This window comes from Callorhinus ursinus, unplaced genomic scaffold, assembly GCF_003265705.2.
Source record: "Callorhinus ursinus isolate GAN/ISIS: 27379988/994484 unplaced genomic scaffold, GSC_fseal_2.0 scaffold25, whole genome shotgun sequence".
Classification (NCBI taxonomy): Eukaryota; Metazoa; Chordata; class Mammalia; order Carnivora; family Otariidae; genus Callorhinus; species Callorhinus ursinus.
The window spans coordinates 28,807,489-28,832,320 of NW_027397087.1; the positions used below are offsets into that span (position 1 = coordinate 28,807,489).

At 43.3% G+C, this 24,832-nt stretch overlaps 1 protein-coding gene across 10 annotated transcripts in view; it reads right to left on the reverse strand.

Moving 5' to 3' along the window:
* Positions 1-24,832, reverse strand: part of HERC1 (HECT and RLD domain containing E3 ubiquitin protein ligase family member 1) — a 189,597-nt gene that overhangs the window by 783 nt on the left and 163,982 nt on the right. For all 10 annotated transcript variants that reach the window (XM_073877161.1, XM_073877160.1, XM_073877158.1 and 7 more), the window contains exons 60-77: positions 24,270-24,443; positions 22,699-22,992; positions 20,985-21,050; positions 20,709-20,834; positions 19,333-19,471; positions 18,110-18,291; positions 17,164-17,319; positions 16,310-16,432; positions 14,964-15,066; positions 13,252-13,421; positions 11,733-11,871; positions 9,828-9,997; positions 8,626-8,795; positions 7,981-8,146; positions 7,077-7,153; positions 6,053-6,305; positions 5,214-5,366; positions 2,463-2,768 (exon numbers count right to left, since the gene is read on the reverse strand). In XM_073877161.1, the coding sequence (XP_073733262.1) occupies positions 2,463-2,768; positions 5,214-5,366; positions 6,053-6,305; positions 7,077-7,153; positions 7,981-8,146; positions 8,626-8,795; positions 9,828-9,997; positions 11,733-11,871; positions 13,252-13,421; positions 14,964-15,066; positions 16,310-16,432; positions 17,164-17,319; positions 18,110-18,291; positions 19,333-19,471; positions 20,709-20,834; positions 20,985-21,050; positions 22,699-22,992; positions 24,270-24,443 (2,967 nt within the window). The remainder of the gene's footprint in view (positions 1-2,462; positions 2,769-5,213; positions 5,367-6,052; positions 6,306-7,076; positions 7,154-7,980; positions 8,147-8,625; positions 8,796-9,827; positions 9,998-11,732; positions 11,872-13,251; positions 13,422-14,963; positions 15,067-16,309; positions 16,433-17,163; positions 17,320-18,109; positions 18,292-19,332; positions 19,472-20,708; positions 20,835-20,984; positions 21,051-22,698; positions 22,993-24,269; positions 24,444-24,832) is intronic.

The window sequence follows — 24,832 nt, forward strand, 5'->3', positions numbered from 1 at the left end:
GGAGTGCAGCACCGACTCGAGGGGAAGGAGACCCCAGGCTGTGGTGGAAGGAACGTGGGCTCTGGGGTTTTCTGGCGAACATGCTTCCTTGCTCTCCTCACTGCCCCCCCCACCCCCGCCTGGTGTGCAAAGCGCCAGCAAGCTCTGCCTGGCAAGACTACGTGGGAGAACAGGCTTTGCACCCAGCCTGCCATGGAGGGGCCGCCAACAGAGCCCACTCCCTTCCACAGGGAGGGTGCAGACCCGGAGCTGGGGCATAGAGCTCCCAACAGCTGGCGAAATGGAAAGAACACATGGGACGGAGCCCCCGCACGCCTCCACCCTTCCCCGTCCCTCCTCGCGTCCCTCCTCGCGGGCCCTCTGCTGCCTCGGCTGCCTTGGCTGCCGGCACACAGCTCACACGAGGAAGGAGCAGTGAATTAAATCCTAGTCCGTCCGTTAAACGGACAGTGACGCAGTCCTTTAAAATGATAATCATGATGGCTAGCAGCAGAACAGAAAAGTGCTTAGGACAGACTGAGCCAAACACAGCACATACACACCACAGGCACGCCACAGAGGTGGGAGTAGGGGAGGCTGCTACGGCAGCGGGGGGGGGGCATATGCTCCCTGGCCCTCCCTGCAAACGTCGCCATCTTCCACACTCTCTGTAATGATAGTAAGTTTTTACATTTTAAAATAAAGGGACTTGCCCTTTCTTTCTTGCTCAACTCCTTGAAACCCTCCCCCTCCTCCTTGGAACCCTACACCTGGCGAGTGCATTTCAAAGAGGTGGGAGCACAAGGGCCTGGAGGGCCCAGAAGCCTAACAGGGCCCGAGCCAGTGAGGACACAGAAAACTCAAATGCAGGAACAGCATAACTAGCAAAGACACTGAAGGGCCGTGTCAATAGGTGCCTCTGATTTGGAAGGTGGAGCAATGGTCTAAAAGTCACAAAGGAGGGACCCACCGTGGTCAGTTTTCTGAGGCTCAAAAGCCTCAGGCAGGGGATTAGTGGTGGATTAACCCCTGGGATGGTAGCCTGGGACAGACAGAAGGCAAGGGTTTTTTCCAGAGCTGAATAGAATCAAACCGTTGCCTCCACCCACCTCTCTCTGAAGCAACAAAACAGATTTACAACTTATAGTTTCTGGCAAGTCATGTAGAAAATTTATGGAAAGGCTCTTTTCATAGCCCTTCCTGTGCGTGGCCTCTCCGGCAAGCCTAGCCCAGGAGTGGAGCCCAGGCAGGCAGCTTCAGGCGGCTGGGGGAGGGATGGCTCTGGCTATAGCAACCTCCAGGAATAGTTACTGGAAAAACACCAGAAAGGCAGATGCTGAAACTGGCAGGAAGGGTCCTTGTGTGAAGAGGCCCTACTTTCCTTACTGTTTCTGGAATCAACAGCACGGGCCCTGCTCGGAGGACCTCCCAGCTCTTGGGCAGTTGGGGATGGAAAGAGAGAAAGAGAACACAAACACTTCTAACTTAATGCTGGGTTCAAGGAATGTACCAAGTATCCTGGAGGTGGACAGAAGGAGATCTAAGTCTGCCCTCGAGAATGGTCAAAGGCAGCAGGAAAGCATCCAAGAGGGCTTCCTGGAGGAGAGGACACTGGTGTGTTGGGCCTGAAGGATGAGTAAGTACTTGCCAGGCATAGATGGAAAGGGGTGTGAAGGAGAACTTACTAAAGGAGAGGGACCAGCCTACACAAAGGCACAGAAGTTTAGAAACAGCGTGGTGTGTCGGGAAAAAAAGGCAAACGGTCTGTCCTGGCCAGAACATGGTATGTGTTAAGAGGTGCCATCAGAAAGCTGGGGCAGAGACCAGACTGGAGATATTTAAGGCCACTGAAGCAGTCAGCACTTATTATGGAGTCAACGCAGGGGGGCCCCTCCAGCCTGAAAGGAGACTGACATGGTCAGATGGGTGCATGAGAAAGAGGTGTCTGGCAGCAGTGTGCACTGCAGGTTCTAAGCCCTTTTCTTCCTTGGCCATCTGTCGTCACGGCAGCTGGGGCTCTTCACCTACCAGGCCGGAGAGGAGCGGCCCGCCTGCTCCACAACACACACCGCACGAGCAGCCGCGGGGCATGCGCACCAGGGCTGGTCAGTATCTTCGTGAAAACACACAAGACCACATCCCAGTGCACCAGTCACACGATGAAAAGGCCCAGGGAATAAGAGGCAGAGGCAGCATGACAAGCCCTCTGCCAAGCTGAGCTTTCCCTCAGGAAGGTACTGGGGGATTTATCAAAGGTTGCTGGTTGTAGTGTGCTTTCTACATCCAGTTAGGGCTTTTTTTCACTCAAGTTATGTTTCTGAACAAGTTTTTCCGCTTGATTTTTTTTTTTAAGTCTGGAAATCCCAAACATGAAGCCTGAACTGGCAGGCCTACTCGAGGGTCACAGTGTGGTTTTCCCAAGAGGCAAGCAGCCAGGAAGCAGTGGGGCAGACATGACGAGGAAGGCCGAGGAGCTTACTTACCCTATCAACCTTCATGATCTGAAATCTCTGAGAAATGTCAGCAGTGTTGGCCGGGAGTCGAGATCTTCCAGACACAAACCTCATGAAAAGCACGCGCTCCTCATTGGAGAACTCCTCCAGCGTGTGCCAGAACCACTGCACCAGCTGGTGCTGCTCATCTACCTCCCGGTACCGCACCACTTTCTTCAGGACTTCCACGGAAATCTCAGGCATCCCACACACCATCTGCTCCAGCTGCTTGGCTGTCAGGAGTGACAACAGCGGCACAGGGACGATCCAGGACATCCCTTCTCGGACGGCAGCTACCTGCTCCCAGGAGAGGTCGTACATCAGACATGTGTCTGCAGACTGGGCACCTCCCACCTGCTCATCCGTTCCCCAAACCCTCTATTTGTCCCCCAGAACTCCAAGCGCACATGGCCCACTCCCCTGGCTGCTGACCCTTTATCCGAGCTTCTCCCTACCTGTGGGACTTGTACACTCCTTCCGGTCCCAGGTCAAGTCAATTGAGAAGCCTGACCTCTGCCCCCACAAAACTCAGCCCACCCCCCACCCCTCAGTGTCAACTGCACTCACTTATATTCCTAAACATGTGTGGCTGCGCACTGTCACACCAGGCTCTGTGGGCTACTCGGGCTCGTCGGCAGGCTTAAGAAGCCCCTAGAGGACGTGTCTAGCTTCTACTGTTTTTGTCATTCATATTTTTCTTTTGAAAAGAGTTATATCCTTTTGGTAAAACTTATTTGTACTCATTGAAAAAAAAAAAAGTACAAAGAAGAAAGTAAAACTAGCAAGGCCTCCTGTAGGAAGGACAGAGCATTTAATTGGGAGACTTAGGGTCTGAATCCCAGCTCCAGACTCTTCTTTTACTTTAATTTTCTCATCTGAGAAATGACGCAAATACCTGCTGCTCACACGACTATGATGAGATTTTTCCCTGTAAGTCTGTGTGACCTGCTGCTTCCTTCTCCTAGCCTGGTGCTGAGAACAGGTCGGCTTGGGGGTGCTGAAGGGAAGCTGCCAGAGGCTACCCACAGTCTGCTTCAAAAACACCCCAAGGCTGCACAGCAATGCACACCCTACACACAGACTCATTGCTGTTCAGGACTTGCTCATAAACACTTCTTCGCTCTTGGCCAATTCAGAACCATCGATGATAAAAAGCAAAAGGAAAAAGCCTGAGGACCCAAGCAGGAGCCACACCTTGGGGAAGGCCCTGGAGCTGTGACTGGTACCAGGGTGTCCTGCCGGGGCCAGGGAACAGGACTGGCCGTGAGGGCAGTCTGGATGGGCATTAAAGGGAAGACCCCAGCCAAAGTTTGCCCAAACACAAGCTGTCATGCCTGGCAGAATACAAACCAAAAGCTGTCTGGAAAAAAATGAGGCTGAGGTATGGGGCCGGCTGCCTGGCAGGGAACAAATGGGGACAGCTATGGGAAGAACACTGGGTTCCAAGAGAAAGAAGTCCTCACTGCTGAGAAATGAACAAAGCCACGGCAGAGCTGAGCTGTGGTTTGGGACCCTAGCTTTGCCTTGGGCACTTCATGTCATTTCTCCGACTAAGTGCTTTCACCTGTGAGATGGTGACAGCAATCCTTCCGTCACAGAGTCACTGAAGGAAAAACTGCATATGAGGCAGCCTGGCCCCACACCTGGCACGCAGGAGGTAGTTAATGTATTTTTAGTCAGTTATTTACCCTGAGGATTAAAATTCTGAACAACTGGAGACAAACCCTAAGCCCTGGCTGTGTAAACAGCATTGCCCACAGGACCTGCCCTCACTAAGGGATAACAGTTTTCTGACTGGACTCAGGCCAAAGCCAGAGTCAAAGAAGGAACCAGGAGGGAAGGCCCAGAATATATATACTTCAAATTACTACACAGCCTTTGAGCCTCAGTCTAGCTCTCAAGAAGACCCTAGCATATTCTGCAAATAAAGTATTACTAAAGTGGCTATTAAGGACTGTATAACCAAAAAACCATTTTTGGACAAAATGCTCATTTCTTGGGGGTGGATGTTCATTTCTCTGGTCACTCATCACATTCTCATCATTTATTATTAAATGCTTACTACATGTCAGCACAGAACAAGGATATTTAGGAGATACACACACACACACACACACACACACACACACACACACACACACACACATATACATAATATAATGCAATAATTGAAGAAACAAGATCCAAACTCTGTGGCCTAGTTCTTAGACCACAACATAGAAGTACTGTGGTATCTTGAGAAATTTCTAAGTAACAAAAAAGATTTCTACAGACTACAGACCTGGAGGAAAGCTGGTCTGTGGAGGAGAGGTATTTTCAGCTGGGGCCTGAAGGGACTTCAGCAGAAGGGGGAAAGAGGCACTCATGTGGGATTGCAAGACCAGTGTTTAGGGGTTTATTCGCATGGGCCTTGACTGACCCAACTCGAGTGCGGACCCTGAGTTGGGGACATTAAGAGATGAAGAAAAACAAAACTGAGGATGAGAGAGAAGGCAGGGTCTAAACACCTGGTTGAGAGCTTGGCCTCAATCCAACCAGTGACCAATTCAGAGCTGTCCTAAGGCCTTGAGTAAGGAAACAGGAAACCCAGAGGTAAAGTCTGAAAAGTCTCTGAACAGGGGCTGAAAGACAGATACAAACTAACTGACACGGTAGTTCATATACCCAAATTCAGCAGTAACCAGTTAGTTCTTGTTTGAAAACAACTGCAAACATTCGCATACATGTCACATTTCAGCTCACCTGTCGGTCCATCTCATGAAGTCGATATTCAATGGCCCTCTCTACATACTCCTTCCTGTTGGAAAATGTCAGTGGGATACTATTTCCACCTGGAATTATGGGAACCATTTTGCCATCAGCGCTCTGGCCAACAAAAGAATCAAGAGGAATCATCTAAGAAGAAAAAAATTTTTTTTTTACTAAAAAAAAGGTATATTACACACAAATATAGCAAAACAGTAACAACATTAAGAATTTTAGGGATAGGGTGGCACAGCCGGTTAAGCATCTGACTCTTGATTTTAGTTCTGGTCCTGATCTCAGGGTTAAGGGATCGAGCCCAGCATCAGGTCCGCACTCAGTACAGAATCTGCTTGGGATTCTCTCTCTCCCTCCACTCCTCCCACTTGTGCTTGCTCTCACTCTCTCCCTCTCTCATATAAATAAATAAATCTTAAAAAAAGAAAAGAATTTTAAGGACAAAAACGAATCGAGGGAGCTAATCACGCCACTTGGTCAGAAGGAAATGTGCTGACTCATCTGGCTGTAGTTAACCATTTCTTTGTCCTCAAACCAGGTTTGATGAACTCTGGTCACCCCAGGCCTCCCTCTCCAACTGGGTTCCCTTGCTTGTCCATTCTAGCAGGCAGAGAGTGGACCGAAGAGGAAGGAGCAGAAGAAGCTGGGTCCTGGTGCCAATTCTACCCATGAGCATCTTTTTAAACCTCTGGGGCTGAGCTGCTAGGGCAGCAATGGGACATGCCATCAGTCAATCAGACAGCAAGGGGAAGACCAGATCTGAGTTTTCCACAGAAAAATTCTAGTCAATACCAGCAGAACATGGACTGGCCAAGATTTACCTCATGGAAACTTTCCTCGGTAATCCCACTGTCTTCAATGTGAAGAATGCTGTTGAGAGTCTGCACGTAGAGCAGATCCACCTCCTCCAGGTCTTCCAGGCTGAGTGGGACACAGCACAGCTGCTTCCACACCAGAGGGGCCAGGTGGAGGTCCAGAGGCTTCTTTGTGCGAATGGCAACCCCCATTAAAATTCCTAAGAACTTAAATTGCATTAAGTGCTCATCAAGGCAGGCGGAGGGGTTAAAAAGGAACCTGCAAAATTAAAGGAAATACTTCAAATAAAACTGTCCTCGTTTCTACTGGAAGTAAGTTATCAGACAGGTACAGCATTCATCCAGACCTGTGCTGTTCAATATGGTAGTCATTTGCCAGATGTGGCTACTCAAATTAAATAAAATTTAATGGAGTTCTTCAGTGACTCTAACCACATTCAGAGTGCCCAAAAGGCACACAGGCCCAGTGGCTACTCTTTTGGACAGCACAGGGACCATATTTTGAATTATTTTCAGAAGAACCATAAAAGAGCAACTGCATGGTCCATTAGTCCCTGAGCTACCTGCTCCAGGATGCCCTATTTCCTAAAATCATTTCATTTTATCATTTACAACTCCATGAAGCAGGATCCAAAATTCAAGGTTTGGCAAATATAGGTATAACACAGAACTGCTAATACTAAGTGCTGTGACTTGATGAATTTTGATGTGGAAAATTCTTTGCGGGGAGGCCATGTGGGCCTTCAGAAACATAAAATAAGTCAGGTTTCATTATCAAGTCTGGGTTTCTCCTCCCCCTCAATATTATCGTTGAGTTGGTCCCATAATAGAGTCATGATGGAAGTGCCTCAGTTTCCTTATCTGTGAAAAGGGAGTAATAAGAGTTCCCAGTCCTTTGGGTTCTAATGAGGATTCAATGGGATAATATATGTAAAGCACTTAAAGCAGGGTGTGGCACACAGGAAGTTCCCAGTAAGCGAGCTACCATTATTACTGTAGATCATCGATAAGCACCTGATGACTGCCTTACCTATCCCGGTTGTAGCCCACTTCTGCGGTAGCATTGGGAGAGGGTATAAGAAGGTCAACGATACCAGTTTCAAGTTCCTGTAAAAGAAAGAACAGTTTCTTGAGAAATGACAATCAAATGCATCAAGAGAACAAACTAGTTACATTAAAGATCATACTGAAAAGAGATTATTTTGAGGAATTTATAATGTTATGTGACAACCGGCCATCTCTATAATTTTTGTGGCTTTAATTTAAAGTGAAATTACAAACATCCCCCTTGTATAAAATACCCTGTAGTATGCAGAACTAAGATAAGAAAGTCAATCCAGGGCAGGAGTTGGGGTATCTGTGAGCAGGGCACAGTGATATTCAAAAAGACCCAACAAATAATAGGCAAAAGTTATTTTAGTCACAGGATTTATTAGAAAAATCCTGCTACAGGTAAAGCGGGAAGGGTCAGAGTTGACCTGGAAGCAAAGCTGCCACTTTAGATACCAAATAAGAACTCGTCTAAACTCAGCATTTATTTTTCTAATTCCGCTAGAGCCTGGCAGTTCTACTTCATGAATTAATCAGAGCACATGAATTAATCAGAGCACATGGGTGGTCCTGGATTTGTCTGTTACATAAATGTAAATATGTGTCCTCATTGTTTCCTCTGCCAGTATTAGAGCAGGACTGACAGCGAGTCACTGGTGGAGTCAGGCACTGACATTTATTCGGGAAGGTATCTTCACAAGTCATGTCACAAACCCTTGCTATAATTCACCTCTACATCATTAACAGTATGATTTTTATGTAAGGCTCACAAATGCATCCTTGCTACATTCATAAGAACATGTCAGACAGAGTAGTCACTGGAAATGGTAAAACAGCCACCACCTGAACAGATGACTCATCAGGGGGACACCGCATGAATATACCTGGCACATCTCTGTGATAGTATCATCAAACACTCCCCCAGCATCATCAGCCCCTTCTCCAACCAGCTTCACCTTCCATGCTCGCGAGGGCAGACGGAGGTCTGATGCATTCAGTTTAACTACTTGTCTTGCTATTTGAACAAAGATGGGCTTACACTTCCGTCCTCTTCAAAAGAAAAGGAAAACAGAATGAAATACAACTCTTACTAACTTCCCCAAACCATCACTTGAAGGTATCTTCCCATCAGAGGGCGAACAAGCCAGCTTAACAACAGCCAAACAGTGTGCTAGGCCCACTGTGACCACACTGGGTACTAAGGTAAGCACTGTTACTCTCCTAGTTTGCAACCCAGGAAGCAAAAGCTCACAGAGATTAGTTAGGAATCACATTCACCTAAAAAAGTGCTTGCTAGGGGCGCCTGGGTGGCTTAGCCGTTAAGCGTCTACCTTCAGCTCAGGTCATGATCCCAGTATCCTGGGATCAAGCCCTGCATCGGGCTCCCTGCTCGGCGGGAAGCCTGCTTCTCCCTCTCCCCCTCCCCCTGCTTGTGTTCCCTCTCTTGCTGTGTCTCTCTCTGTCAAATAAATAAATAAAATCTTAAAAAAAAAAGTGCTTGCTAGCTAGTAAAACACACATATGCTAACCTGGTTGATATCCTCTTTACAGTAATTTGAGGTCCATAGTTTTTGCCTTGAACCATGGTTTTTCCTATGGAGCGCACCATCGGGAGGGTGTAGACTCTTGGGGCTAACAAAGGCCGAAGCTGCCCCTGTACGATGCCCCACGTCCCGGCATTATAATGGGATGTACTGCTCTGTAACAGACAGGGAACTTATCAGAGATGGTACAATCCAAGGCTTCCCAGAAAAAACAGCTTCTCACTTTTAGAACATAATTCTTTTTGGTTTAAAAGTATAAACCTGGATAGCAGTAACTATTAAAAAATATTTTTTTCCGATAAAATATACGATTATTATTTTTTAAAACTTGGAAAATACAGAAAAGGACCCACACACATGCACACACTGAATCCTCCATAACCTCCATGATCACTCTCATCTGTTTCCTTCCAGTTCCCTTCCATGTGTGCAAACATTTCTCACATTGTTGAGAACACACTGCTTATGCAATTTTCTGCTGCTTTTCTCGCTTTAAGTTTTTATTGTAAACATTTCTCCCGCTAATTACAAACAGTTTTCTAACACTCTGTTCAGTGCTGCACAGTATTCTGCTGGCTGGCTGATTACCTATTTCTAACAATGATCTGTCAAATCTCTCATATACCCCATGACTGGTTACCCAAGGATTTCTAACAGTTTTACAAACTGATACACATTTTGGCAGGCATGCTGACACATTACACAGACAAACAAACATAGCCAGCTTGCTTTCTTCCTATATCACTAGACTGTTCTATAAAGACGGTCAAATCAGCCGAATTTACTCTCCCCCCCCCCCACAGGATCCAGAATGCTCATTTGTGAGGCGATCAGGACATCTCCGCACGCGTCAGACTCATCTACGGAGCCACTGGGACAGTGGTGCTAACGCTTGTGTGTGCTCGAGTTTTAAAATCACATGTTGGACTTTACAGAAAATACACACTTAGCCATTCGTATTTCCTTGAGCTCTCGACAGACCAAAACATAGAAGGAAGACTACTCTGTGCCCAGCAGCATGGTTATCAGTACCTGGACTATTCCTAAACCAGCGGTAAAATGGAAATGGAACTTTTGCCTTTTCTACACCTCTTGGGAGCTGAGAGTAAAAAGTTTTAGCCATGGAAAAATATTCCTGGGACCTGGTGAGCACGTCACGGGTAGTGCTTCCCAAGCCGACACGTTACCTGGTTGTTAGGGCTGAGGTTCAGGAGCCTCCAGGACGAGTACATGAGGTCAGAGAAGTGGTAAAGCAGCCGGAGCCGGGCCCTCGCTGTGTGGATGCTGACCTCCCTGAGCGCCCCGTACTGCGGTGGCACTGTGTCGGGCAGGCCCAGCTGCAGAGGTACGGACACACCTGCCAAGAGAGCAAACACACACTTGTAAAGGAGAATGCACTGCTTTCATTTTCAGTATTTTGAAAATTTTCAAACACACAGAGAAGCTAAGTATACAATGAACACCCATTCCTACCACCTAAATTCTAGAATTAATATTTGCCTGTATTTGCTTCATCACATGTTTATCAATTCCTCTCTCCATCAATTCATCTTTATGTTTTGATGCATATGTATTGGTTTTCAAGACATCTTTTTTTATTTATCATTATGGAAACTTATTTTCTCCTTTAATTTAGTTTCCCATTTAACTATGGGACTTAAATAGTTCCTTCACAAAAGAACAAAAACAGGGTCTTCTGGGTGGCTCAGTCAGTTTAGTGTCTGCCTTCCACTCAGGTCATGATCCCAGTGTCCTGGGATCAAGCCCCATACCAGGCTCCCTGCTCAGTGGGGAGCCTGCTTCTCCCTCTGCCCCTCTCCCCTGCTCATGTTGTGTCTCTCACTCTCTTTCAAGTAAATAAAATCTTAAACAAGAAGAACAAAAACAAAAAACCCCAAATTCTTCCTTTTGTATTCGATAGCTGCCATCTTCATAAAACATAAGATGTGAGCCAGGACTAGGCAGGCAATTCTGGAAAATAAAAATGGGCAGCTCAGCAGGCACCTCCCACACTTACTAGGATCTGACAGAAAGTGACCATGATAGAATGAAAGCTATGGGTGCATGATTCATGAAAGCTTTGTACTGCAAGAATAAGAGCTCTGTAGAAGCAAAGACTGTACTCATGGTTCCCCTCTTCTTAAAAACAGAGTAAACCTACATCATTTGCCTTATTTGAATTTCATGTAAATAAAGACTTGCACAGCTCAATTCTCAGTTTATTTTTATTCCCAATTAATTTTATTAATACTATTAATAAAAGTTAACATTTATTGAGTATTTCTATGTGCTGAGCACTATTCTAAGAGCTTCATGTAAATTGTTTCATTTAATCCTACAGCTCTTTACAACAGGGGCTATTATCATCCCATTTTACAGACAAGGAAACAGAGTCTTAAGATCACTCAGTTGGTAAGAGGAAAAGCTAGGATTCGACCCAGGCAACATGGCTCCAGAATCTGGACCTTGAACCACCACACTGCAGAGCCTCTCTCCTGAAGTGGGAGTGAGATCTCTCTGTAAGATGAAGAGGACCCTGAGCACCTGAAACTGTCAGTGGGTGAGCAGCACTGCTCATTCTGGACTGTGCTAATCAGAAAACATGTCCTGCTTGTTTGGAATCTACTTGGTAGTCCTAATTTGCTCCCTTAGGGTGTTTAACAGAAAAAAATCTCTATGGTGAGTCTTCCCCAAGGACTTAGAAGCAGAGGTCAGCAAAAAGGGAAGAGAATGCTGAGTTCCCAGGCACAAGGTTGCTTCAAGGAAACTCTAGTCCGACACACCAGAGAACAGTCTAAAGAAAGGGCTTAAGGGCCTGGGAGAGAAACAGCCCAAAAGTAAAGAAATGAATAAGGAATGATAAATGCCCCACACTTGTGGGGAATGGAAGATGGATCCAATATGGAGAGTATGCAGTAGAATGTAAAGTATATAAATACACATTTTATTTTCTTTATATCCTTTTTTTTTTTAATAAAGATTTTATTTATCTGAGAGTGAGAGAGAGAGGCATAAGCCGGGGGAGAGGCAGACAGTGCGGCTGGGGACCACTAAAAGAGAGGCTGCAGGAGCGTGGCTATTTCATCTCTCACCTGGTGCCCTCGGTGGGACAGGCGGTGCTGTCCAGGCAGCACTGTGGCAGCGGCCAGCTGAGAGCTGCCGAACGTTTTTCCCTTGCAAAACTGTCACCAGGGTGGGTTCTCGAACATGGTTGGTGTGGCCTAAGCCAAGCTGGGAATAAATTACAAAAACAAAGAGTCAATTAAAAAGAGGAAGAGGAAGTCAAGATGATGCAATCTGCCTTAGGTGATAGCAGATATAAATAAATATCTATGCCAAGTGACAGCACCAAAATAATTAAATTAATTCTAATTATCTCTATCAGAATAGTCCTCACAGCTCAGACTGTCTCCTAAAAACTTAGCTGCAACAAGGCCATTCCAAATCTAGCAGATGAGTCTTAATGACGGTACACATCCTTGGATTCCACTTCTAGAGAGGAAATAACTCTTGGAAAGTTAAAAAAGTAACAGAATGATCTATAGAGCTTTTATTTAAAATACACTGATTTCCTTTTAACATGAACTGCCTGGGTAACAATAAAGAATTATAAAAACATACACAGTAGCAGATTCGCATTTCTAGATCTCTGTTCTTAGGGTGTGAGTGGGATACCCAGTGTTTCAGTGGCTAAGCAGCTCAACATCGTTAGGGGAGGATCATGTCAAGTCCCTGCCAGCGACCTCCCTAAAGTGTCTTCAGCAGCAACTCTCTGCACATTAAGAAAATGTGCAGCCACAATGATGAGCAGCTTCCTCACCTGTTAACATAGTGATGAGGTGACCACAGAGTCAAACTAAGGCTACTATGAATAACAATGGAGACCTTGAACTTGAGGGCCCCTGGCTTGGTGGGCAGACACACCCAGAGAGGATTTATGGAGGAAGGGGATGTGGCTCTGCATGCATGGCTGAAAGCCACTGTAGCAGCAGGCATCCCAGACATCTCCCACCCAGATCTTTCCCTCCTTCATATACAGGGTAAGTTGAACATAGCAACTTCTTGAATCTTCTCTCAACCTCTCAGAGGCTCAGTTTATTCCTCTGTAGAATGGGGATGACAAGACTTCCTGCGCAAACACAAATAGACTATGTATACCACACTATGTACAGTACTATGTCCTATTATTAAATATAAAAGTATTGTTGTTTGATTCTTTCCATGTTCCAGATCAACTGATGCTCCCAGGACCTAATATCACATATTACCACAATAAAAACGATGATGATGATAGTAGCAAATACCTATAAAGTTGCTGCTTACTATGTGCCAGGCCCTTAATGAGTGTAGACACACACATATACTCAGTTAATTCCCTTAATCACTTTGCCATACCATCAGATTTTTTTAAACCATGGTATAATATTTACTTGGCCACTATCAAGAGAGAGACATGAACAACTGGACTCACAAATAAATCCATCCCATGGCAAAGTGATGTGTGTGAGACATTGTGGTAGATCTTATGAGTTTCCTAGCCTATCCCTCTCCCAAATGAGGAACACTGTCACAATTCTAGAATATGAGAGGACAAGCAAGATAAATATTTACCTGCCCTTCTGAATTGCTCCCCCAGGCATATACATCTCCAGTTGATGCCAAAGCAAGTGTGTGCTCAGCTCCAACTGCCACATCTTCGATGACCACTCCAGCCAGGACAGGGACCTGCTGTGGTCTGTTGTGATTGCGAGCACGCCCCTCTGGCAAGCCTATCAAGCGATCTGAAAACACAGTAAGAGAAAATTTATGGATGGGACCCCACAGTCTTATGTTTTCTAATGAGTCGTTTAACTTTTCTGGTGGAATAGCAATGACATATTTAACTCATGATGGCAAAAGCTGCCATTCTGATACTGGATTCTGAGTGAATGAAGTTTGAAACAGCACCTCTGCAAAATGTCACAGATTCCTTATTCATAAAATAAATAAATCTAAAATAGCAGCTTATTTCAAACCAAGAGGCATCTCCATTATCCTCCTATTTGAGAGGACTGGCACATAGTTAAGAAAGGCCCTATAGTTCTTGCATTCTAAGAAAAGACATCACTCAACTTGTCTTGTCCTCAAACTTCGAGCCAACCTCTCCCTTTACCTTTGCTGCCCAACTTCTAGAAAGTGCAGGCTAGCCCCTGTTGCCCATGTCCTCTGGAACTGCTTGGCATAGCCACCTTCCGCAGCCTACCCTTCACTCTCACCACTGCACTGAGGCTATGTTCTCAAAAGCGATGGGTAGCTCCTAACTGCCTATGGCTGTAGCCTCTTCTCAGGCTCTACCCCCGGAGCCCCCATAACCTTCTGCTGACCTGTCCTCAGCGCCTCCTACCTGCAGAGATTCTGCACTATCCTGGCTCACTGGCTACCTCTCTCTCCATTCCTTTCAAAGCCAACTCTCCCAAGTCCTCCTTCTGTGCTCACCTGCCCTTCACTCATATTCTCCAGAGTTCTATGCACTTCTTTTTTATCCTACACTCTCCCTGAGTTTCTTAAAGCCTATTAACATGGTTTTAAATACTATCATTATGCAAATCTACATCTCTATAACCAATTTCTTTGGAGTTCCAGATCCAAATCCCCAATAACTTGCTAGACATCTCCATACATATACTTTGAGTATATGGCCCCAATTCAATATGACCAAAACTAAGTTCCTTACTTAGTTCCCCAAAACCAGCTCCCTGTCCTCAGTGACATCGTTGTTCTGCCAAAACTAGAAACTTCCCTCATGACTTATTTCTTCCCCCTCCTCCTATCTGCCTTACACATTTCTCAGTGATTACAACTTGCCAAGAAGTTCTATGTAAGAAGGTGAGTATATTTGCCAGGAAATCACACTGTGGATGCTTGGATTAAGAACCCATTCAAGATCTGAACCCTGAATGCCTATGAATTCCTAAGACCCGAACTTCCATTCCCTGGAAGGGCTGGGGAATTGGACAGGATCCAGAGTAGCTCCGGTGGTCAAGAAGTGTTTATGGCAGCACGGTGTAGGCAGCAGAAAGGAGGATGGGAAGGGCTTTGGCAGGGACTCTTCTAGCAAGAGCGAAGGCTCTGGCATGAGAGGCCCATCAGTGGGGAGGAGAGTTTGTCCTTATGACAAAGTTCATGAAAAAGGAGAAAAGTAGCTAGTGAATGAAGGTCATAGTGGCCACCCATAACAAAAAAATAACTCTATTTAGAGCACTTTCTATAAAACTGGAAGGCAAATGTTTCTATAATACATGCATACACAAAACAAGCAATGTAATGCCTGGAAAATGCCTTACCTTGACCAAAGGTATACACATGACCATCTTTGGTCAATGCAACAGAAAACTGAGTTCCACAAGCAACCTTTTTTATTCCAATTCCACAAAGGACATCAACTTTCTGCAAAATATAAGTATAAGGCACAAACTTTTAAAAAAGGAAAATAAAAACACCTTTGAAATTGCCTACTAGCATGTATAAACTCAAGGACTATCTTCTAATAAAAATACTCATTGTCACCTGTTTCCACCCAAATCCACACTCCTAAATGTTATTTTCTCATACTGCTCTACAATTTACCTGAATTTGTGTGTCGGGGGGGTGGGGGGAGTGTTAGGGAGGGGCATTTGACTAAAATCCCTGGGACCTCATGTGAGTGGAATCACTCCTCTGCGCAACAGGGACCAAAGAGAATCCTGTAGCCTTTTAAACAACTTTACATGAGACCACGTAAAGCCATGGGCTGCTCCCAGTTAGACATTTTCTACTTTCAGAGACGGCTTCCTGGCTTTCCATATCCTTAGCTGAATATTTACCAATCTAGCTATCAAGATATTACAGATTATATACGATAGGGCATCGGGAGTTGAATATACATTAAATATTTGTAAATCATGCTGTTTGTTAAATGTATTAGGAAAACCCACTGAAAGAACTGTGCAGAAGGTCTTCCGCAGAGCCAAAAAACCTTCTGTAATGTGAATATTAGCTTCTAATTTATTTATTATTTTCTATATTTCCTTATTATTTTTTAAAAGGAGGCGTATACTTGTATAAATTAGGGGTAATAATCTGCTAAAATGGCAGCTGCAAGCAGAAGGATACAAAAGATTGTTCAAGGTTCCCTCCCTCAGACACCCTAGAGATACGTCTATAACTATTTCTTCTCTACATGGGAGACGGTCCTGCATTGTTCAGCCAGTGTATGGGGACAAAGGCTTATCCTTGCACAATTTTTACATCCAGTTTAGCCATTAATGGCTTATTTAAAATCAAGACCTAGGGGCGCCTGGGTGGCTCAGTCATTAAGCGTCTGCCTTTGGCTCGGGTCATGATCCCAGGGTTCTGGGATCGAGCCCCATGTCGGGCTCCCTGCTCAGCAGGAGGCCTGCTTCTCCCTCTCCCACTCCCTCCGCTGTGTTCCCTCTCTCACTGTATCTCTCTCTGTCAAACAAATAAATAAAATATTAAAAAATAAATAAAATCAAGATCTAGAATGTTGGGACATTTAAGAGTAAGCAATAGACGCTTCTAAACTTCATTATGAATTACTAAAATGTTAAAGGTAAATTATTTCCAACTAAAAAGAAGCACTGACATAGATGAAAACTGCATTGTCTGAAACCCTAAAGACAATACTGACCTGAGGGGAAGATTTTGCAGTGGAATTTCCTAAGCCTAGTTTTCCATAGTCCCCATCTCCAAAAGCCCACACCATGGAGCCATCCGCTGATACTGCCAACGTGTGGTTTAAGCCACATGCTACCTAAAGAAAGAACAGGGTATTCAGTAAGGCAAAATCATAGCCCCTAAACCATATACCTGTTTCTGGGATTCTTCTCCACTTCAGTGAGAAATTTGGCTATATATATTTTTATTTTAATTTCAGGGCCTCCTACATATGTTAACAAAATGTGTCAGTAAGAAAAAATTCCTAATGTCCACAAACGAAAAAATAACTTTTTCTTTGAGGCGAAATCCTTCAAATATCTGTGGCAACCTTAGAATCAGAGAACATAAAAGGAAAGGTACGTAATGAGTCAAAAATACCTCAGAGACAGGCTAAGGAATGATACAGAAAATGATAAAAGTATCTCCTTGTTAAGAGGTAATCTCAATGTGTACAGGACAAGTACTGCCTAAAAACAGCAGTACCAATGATGCTGCAATTCGGCCATCTACTTCCAAACTACCAGACAGCAGTCATAAAAATCAGTATGGCTTAAAGGTTTTATATCAAGTTGCATTATGGAGGGGGTTTTAAAACATTTGCATCCTGAATTAATGCTTTCGTTTGTCAAATATGACTTAAAATGTGAATTCTCACATTGGGAAAAAAAAAAATCACAAAAAAGGATCAAGTAGGCCAAATAAAATGTACATGAGGTTAAGTACAACTGATGATTCTCGTCTTCTTTAAAGGACAGTGTCTCAAGTGCACACAAAGGAAATAAGACACTATGACCAGATGGAACATATTATTGACTTATTCCATGCCTGTCCAATCTGATATCCCTCCAGTGCAGTCACTCTCTCTGGAAGTTTTTTGTTAGAGGTGTTTCCAAGACCCAGACGACCGTAGTCACCATTGCCAAAAGTGAACAGTTTGCCATCTGAAGTTACCACTGCTGAGTGCTTGAAGCCACAAGACATCTACAGACAGAACCAAGGAGAACAAAAAAATTTAAGAGGGTATACTAAGAAAGAATGAAATCCGTCACTTTTGGTTATTAATATAGTAATAAACTTCACTGACAACTCAGGATCTTCAAGACCAGTATGTCCTACCTGCCCAAGTGGCCCTCCTGTTTCCCCAAGCCTGATCTCCCCATCATCCTCAGGAACACCAAGCTAAACAGCTTCCCTTAGAAGAACTGCTGCTATGCTTTAGCTGTGTACAGATTGACCTAGACATTACATGCGATAGTAAATGGGGAAATTCTTGTGAACTCTTTGGTGCTAGGCAATTTCAGAATATCATCCTAGTTCTAGAGAGGAGTTTTATTCTTTTATAAACTGTGTTCCTAATATTTATAAATAAATATATCTGTATAAAAAAATATCATCCTAGATCACTAGTTGATTTTCCAGAATATGCATATGAACTCAACACTTGTAACAATAATGATAAATGTTAAGCTCTGCATTCAACCTATCACTGTATCAAGAACTATGGGGCACGAGCTAAACCCCACTGTGTTTCTTCCAAGCACCTGAAGTACCCCATCCTGGGCCATGGAATTGGCTCAGGAAAAGGGATTCCATTCTATTACCAAAGCCATTCAAATTTCTAATAAACTCAAGGGTGAACAACCAAGAACAGTGGATCTCTTGTAATGACTCATAATATATTTTTACTATTATTTCCTGTTAAATTTGAGAACACTATTCAACAACTAGTATATTTATATTCAAAGGCAAACCGATCCACATCCTGCCTGACCTGCACCACTTCTTCTCCTTGTAAGGCCTCGATCTGCCTGGGGCGCCGCTGCCTGTCGCTGTTCCCGTGGCCGAGTTTGCCATAATCACCATCTCCCCAGCTAAAGACCTCTCCACTTTCAGTCAGGGCCATTGAGTGCCCATCAGAACCACAAGAAGTCACCAGCTGGGTCACCACAAATCCTGGAACAGAGCAGAAAGCCAACAAGAGTCACTGGCTGGTAAAACTCTTTACATGCAGCTGCTACAGAATACTCTTAGCACGAAAAAATACCAAAACTGTCTTACAGAAAGAAAGGCAATGTCTTTAATTTTAAACCAAATTTGAAGCCATAACCTAGTAAATTGGGAGCAGTCACATAAAATGATGACAAGGAAGAAAAGGAGGGTGACGGGGTCAGTTATAGTCATCAAGGCCTATGTTCTAGCCACTCCTAGAAATGCCTTACCTGGAACGTCTCCTTTTCTACTTTCACATGGAACCTATGAGGCAGCTATTATCATCATCACTTTTACAAATGGGATAACCGAGTCACAAAGAGGTCTAGTCTAGCTTGTGCAAGGTCCTAGAGGCAGGATGCAATAGTACTGAATAGAACCCTGCCCTCCCATCCCCACTGCTGTGCTCTGGGAGGAAGAGATCTCAAGGAAGAGAACTCAGAACTATTTCAGAATTGGTTCTGAACTCATTGTTACTTGTATGTTTTTACTGAGAAAACCTTCTTTGCTCTCTTTGTAGGCTCTGGAAGTCAGTAAAAGTTGACTTAAGAAACAAGCCAGGAGCTCCTGCAGTGGATTCTCCAGACGTATTCTTTTTCCAAGTCAGAGAACTCTGACAGAGATGCCCTGTAAAGTCTTTAGTACATTTGCACATTTCCATATAAATTGATTTTTACTTTTTAGGAAACACATGCATGATTATTACTGCTATTAATAGTTGCCTAATTACAGTTTTGCAATTTTAAAGAATTTGTTTACAATCTTCAGTAGGTCTTAGAATAGTTATTTATATCAGTGAATTCAAGCACTGCCATGATAAAGAGCTTGCAAAATAACATAGCTTAAAATATGGAAATCAGCCTGTACATCCTAAATGAGAATCTAAAGAAGTGAAAACTCTCTATGACTCTATCTAGCAAAGGTTTGAGATAAGTTCCAACATAAGCTAACATTCCTATAGTTAGACCATAGTTTTGACCACCTTTTAACTGAGGATAACGGTACCTTGTAGGGCTGAAATAACCGTCAGCACATGAAGGTCATCTGAATTTCCTTGTCCCAATCTGCCATAACTTCCTTCCCCACAAGCCAACACTGTGCCATTGGCCTGGATGACAAAGGTACAATTCTGACCACATATGACCTAGGATAAAAACACACAAATATATTATCCTTTATTATATAGCTTTAACACTTAAAATGCTTCTATGCATACCTAGGATACCTTTATTAATTCTTCTATCATTTCACTAAAGAGTATGGGGTTCCTACAAGCTCTTGATTATTATAAAACTGCTTACTTAACAAAGAGATGTATGAGGCTCATTGGACTATTTAAAATCATTTAGAACTATCCTATCTACAGGGATTTCAGCCAATTGTGCAGAGTTTATTTATTTTAAAGATTTTATTTATTTGAGAGAGAGAGCACGTGCATATGAGGCAGGGGTGGGAGTTCAGAGAGAGAGAAGGAGATATTATGGAGCAAACTCTGCACTGAGCGCAGAGCCTGACACGGGGCTCTATGTCACAATCCCAAGACTATGACCAGAGCTGAAATCAAGAGTCAGACACTTTACCAACTGAGCCACCCAGGTGCCCCAATTGGGCAGGGTTTATTTTATTTATTTTTAAAGATTTAATTATTTATTTATTTGTCAGAGAGAGCACGCACAAGCAGGGGGAGTGGCAGGCAGAGGGAGAAGCAGACTCCCCGCTGAGCAAGGAGCCTGATGGGGGACTTGATCCCAGGATGCTGGGATCATGACCTGAGCCGAAGGCAGACGCTTAACTGACTGAACCACCCAGGCATCCCACAGAGTTTAAATAATAACACTGACAACGAAACAAACAGAAAGAGGAAAAGGTGAGGGGAAATATTAAAGACTGGCTAGAGATCATCAAGAAGCGGAAAGCTGAGGGGAAATACACAAGAAAAAGGAGTGCATCCTGGGACTTACTAAGGCGGAGAAGAATGTAAGAGAAAGCAGTGGCCTGAGAGAGGGTTTGGAAATATACTACCACGATTATTAGAGGAGAGGGGTATCAATGAAATCTAGCTAAAGATCCCTGTAAGTTAATGACCACAAAACAGAATCAATAATTAGGAGTATGTTAACTTCTATACATATGTACTAGGCAGGCCTAATGCATCATGATGTTAATTTATTACACTTGAAAGCAAGAAAAATTTAGAACTTATTAACAAAATTTAAGTCTGATAAAAACCCTAGAAAGCTTTTATTTAGAAGGTATACATCATGACTTTGTTTAGTTATTCCTCAACAGATTACACGATGGATAAACTTTATCTGACAGCAAGAAATTAGAATTGTTAGAGTTCCCAAGTTTCTTCCTCACTTCTTTACCCTTTTAGTTACCTGTTGGGCTTGTGAGAATGAGGGAGCTGCTGCAGGGACCATTACATTTCTTCCCGCTTCTGCCAGTTGTCCATGCCTGCCAGCACCCCACAGGTAGACATCACATTTACCTCCCAGATGCCAGTCCTAGAAGACCACATTAATCTCAAAATTAGACTCAACCATTCCTTCTAACAAACATGGGCCGGCCTCTATAAGAGACACCAGGTTACAAACAAACAAGCATTTAGTATCAGAAGATTTAATTAGAACCACCATCTAGCTATCTTTACTGACCTCAGGTCTGGAAGTTGCCCAAGACATAATTTGTTCATCCATGCCATTAATCCATTTACTGTTATCCTGCAAGACACAGCAAACATCAGGATGAATCTTAATAAATCCTACTCAAGAATTATCTGTTTTTTTAGAAAAAATAAATAAATAAAATAGCCTCTCCAACGTGGGACCTGAACTCAGGACCCTGAGACCAAGACCTGAGCTGACATCAAGAGTTGGATGTTTAACGGACTGAGCCAACCAGGTACCCCAAGATTTATCTGTTATTAATTAACAACTAAGTCTTCTTTCCATAAAAGAACTTAGTAAATACTTTAAAATTTTTTAATACTTTAAGAAATTAAGAGTAGTTTTATAATCATGCCAAACTTGACTATGCATTGTTAATATTTCCCTTTATCATAAACACTTTACAATCAACTATCGCTATCACTATCACATTGGCGATTCAAAGTTAACCATTTAGGTTTTCTGAGCACCAACAGGTACAAGGTCATGTGCAGGAGTTACCACCCCTGTGAACTCGCTGTACAGCAGCAGGCAGGTCACTTCATCTTTCTAGGCTTCAATTTCCTCATCTAGGAAATGACAGATTTGGGGCAAACAGGCTCAGAAGGACACTTTTTTTTTTTTAAAGATTTTATTTATTTATTTGAGAGAGAGAGAGTACATGAGAGAGTGCAAGTTGGGGGGTGGGCAGAGGGAGGGAGAAGCAAACTCCCCGCTGAGCAGGGAACCCAACACAGGGCTCCAATCCCAGGACGCCGAGATCATGACCCAAGGTGAAGGCAGATGCTTAACTGACTGAACCACCCAGGTGCCCCAGAAGGACACTTCTTAATTAAAACTGTATTTTAGGGGCACCTGGGTGGCTCAGTCAGTTAAGCGTCTGCCTTTGGCTCAGGTCATGATCTCGGGGGCCTGGGATCGAGTCCCGTGTCGGGCTCCCTGCTCCGCAAGGAGTCTGCTTCTCCCTCTCCTCCCTGCTCGTGCTTGCTCTATCTCTGTCTCTGTCTCTCTCAAGTAAACAAATAAAATCTTTTAAAAAATTTAAAAAAATAATATTTTATAGCTATAAAGAAATTATCTATATTTAGATAATTTCCCTCAATTCATATTTGTTTCGTATCTATATTTTTGTATTCAATGTCTGCATATGTAAATCTTAACTAAGTAAATAGGTTGTCAGATCAAGCACTGGCCTGCTCTGTCTATACAGGCATCTCATCTACATCACAGTTTCTACATCTGGACGCTCCGAAATACAATCAAAGAAATGACAACTGGAATGCTGTTCTTCTATATTCTCATTTTATGGTGATTAAAAGATGATTAAAGTGGCAAATAATTTAGAATCTATATGTGGAATAAATCCCCCAGGATGACCCAGGAAAAGATGTTAAAATATGTATAAATCAGGTACTAAACAAGGAACCTATGGACAAAAAGTGAGAAAATATGGGACTTTGTCACCGAAAGCCACCAAGTTTACAGGAGCTTCACAGTTCTTGTATAAATAATCTTTGTCATCATAGAGGGCTGCCATAAGACTCAAAGTGACTACCTGAAAGCAAGATATTGTAAGTTTATCTAAGGGCATCTTAGATATCTAGCTATCCAAGCTAGGAAATACTTACTGAAGGTCTGCTACTTGCTTAACACCCATGATACAATCTCAGCTGTGAATAGTAGCAGCTCATACTATGCTTACCATTAGGAATAGAAGTTCATCCTCTGGAACAGGCTCTAGATCAGGAACAGTAAAAGATTCTGGAAACTGTGCTCCATTGGTCAGGGCTTCAGCAGCCTTTATGGTGGTTGAGAAACATTCTAACCAGGCCCACTCATTTGGATTCCAGGATGCTGGGTCGGGGAGGCAGCTCTGGTGGTGTGGTGGCACTGGAGGGTTACATAACAGCTGATCCAGATGCAGTCCCACAGCAAGGGAAGCCAGACATTGCATGTAGGGGCTATGAACAAGCTGATCACCACAAACCACATGCGGCTAAGAGGAAATACAAAAAGTCAAACTGAAGAGCCTGTACCAAATATGATAAATTAACCTATTGTATTCTGAAAACCTATAATTGTATTTTTTAAGTTTACTCTTTTTTTACACCTGAAATTAGTATTACTCTGTATGTTAACTAAGTGGAATTTAAATAAAAACTTAAAAAAAACCAAAAAACCCCCAAATTTATTTTTTTATGATCTTTACTTTGAAATAATTTTTAGATACACAGAGAGTTAGAGATAGTACAGAGGATTCCTGTAAATTCTTCATAACATCTTATAGAACCAAGAAATTAATATTGGCTACAATACCAACTAAACCACAGGACTTTATTTGGTTTTCCCATTAATGCCCCTTCTCTGCTCCAGGATCCAATCCAGGACATCACATGCATTTAGCAGTATATTTTCACTACAGTTTTTCATGAATAATAATAATAATGATAAGCAGGTAACTAAACCACGACAACCTGCTCCCTTCTCACATTTCCTTCTTTACAAGAGAATCCTGGTAGCCATCAAGGGAGATCCCTCTTCCATGGCCCTCCCTAACTGTGGCAGAGCAACTCTATGAGATGCTGAGTGATTCAGAAAAGAAAACTTGGGCAAATACATCAGTGAAGTTAACCGGATGCAGTAACAGCTGATTGCATTAATGTAGCTTGGCCAAAAAAGAAGAAAAAAACCCCAAAGAGCTCTGCCTAGGGGCAGCACACTGTGACTACCGAGGGCTGGAAGACCTGGATCACAGCCTGGGCTACAGGTCCAAATTCCCTTATTCCTCATTCTAGTACTGAAGGACCCTACTCAGTTCAGCCTTACCTCTTCCACTAAACTTTCCACATGGATTCACCCGATAAACAGACAATGTTCACCCTGACACCCATATCCACCCCACACTTCCCCACTTCAGGATGGCAAAACCACACAAAAATAAATTTATGGGTCAGAAAAGGGAAGATGATACTCTGCAGCGCCGGTATTGTAAGAAGTTTTGGAGTGAATAAGTAATCTGAAAAAAAAATTATACAAACACTATACAAATTTGAGGGTTATTTTAAAATTTTACTCCCATTAAAATAAAGTAAAAGCAGGCTGAGGATTACTGAACAACCATTTTAGACATGACTTAACTGTATCTGATTCTGCCAAATAGCCCCACTCATTTTCCTCAGACTTTATGCTCTCGAGGAATAAACTCAAAGCCGCAATTCAAATTCCGGAGCAGCAATCATCTGTAGCTCTGCGGCAGTGAGTGTCATCAGTTACCTTTTCATAGGCATACTGCTCCTGAAGCATCACGGGTAGTCGCTCCAGAAACGCTCTCATGCAGGGAGCCATGTTTAATCCCAGAATACCCTGTTGTTTCAGTGCTGTCCTACAGGTTGCTAAAACATGATTGGTGGCAGCCCATTCTGCTGTACAATTCACAACCAAAACATCCTGATGGAAAACAAACCATGCCACATGATATGTTTGTTTAAGTAAAAAATAAAAGAGAGAATTTTATTACCATTCATAACTGAAATTCTTTCCAGTTATTGCACTGAACACTTTTGCTGTTTGGGACATTTTATACTGTACCTTTAATACCTATGAACTTCAAAATATCCTAATGTTGTCTAAGTAAAAACAAGTGAATAAGAATAACCATAAAATTTGTGAGCTACCTTGCATTTGCTGATTCTCCTTAAAAGGAGACATGTGAATTCGTTAATATTTCACAGGACTTGGAGGACAAAGTATCTAGGATATTTCAAAAGCGTGACATGACATGAGGGTACCAGAGGAAGGAGTCCTCTGCCTGCTGAGGGACATATCTGCAAGAGAAG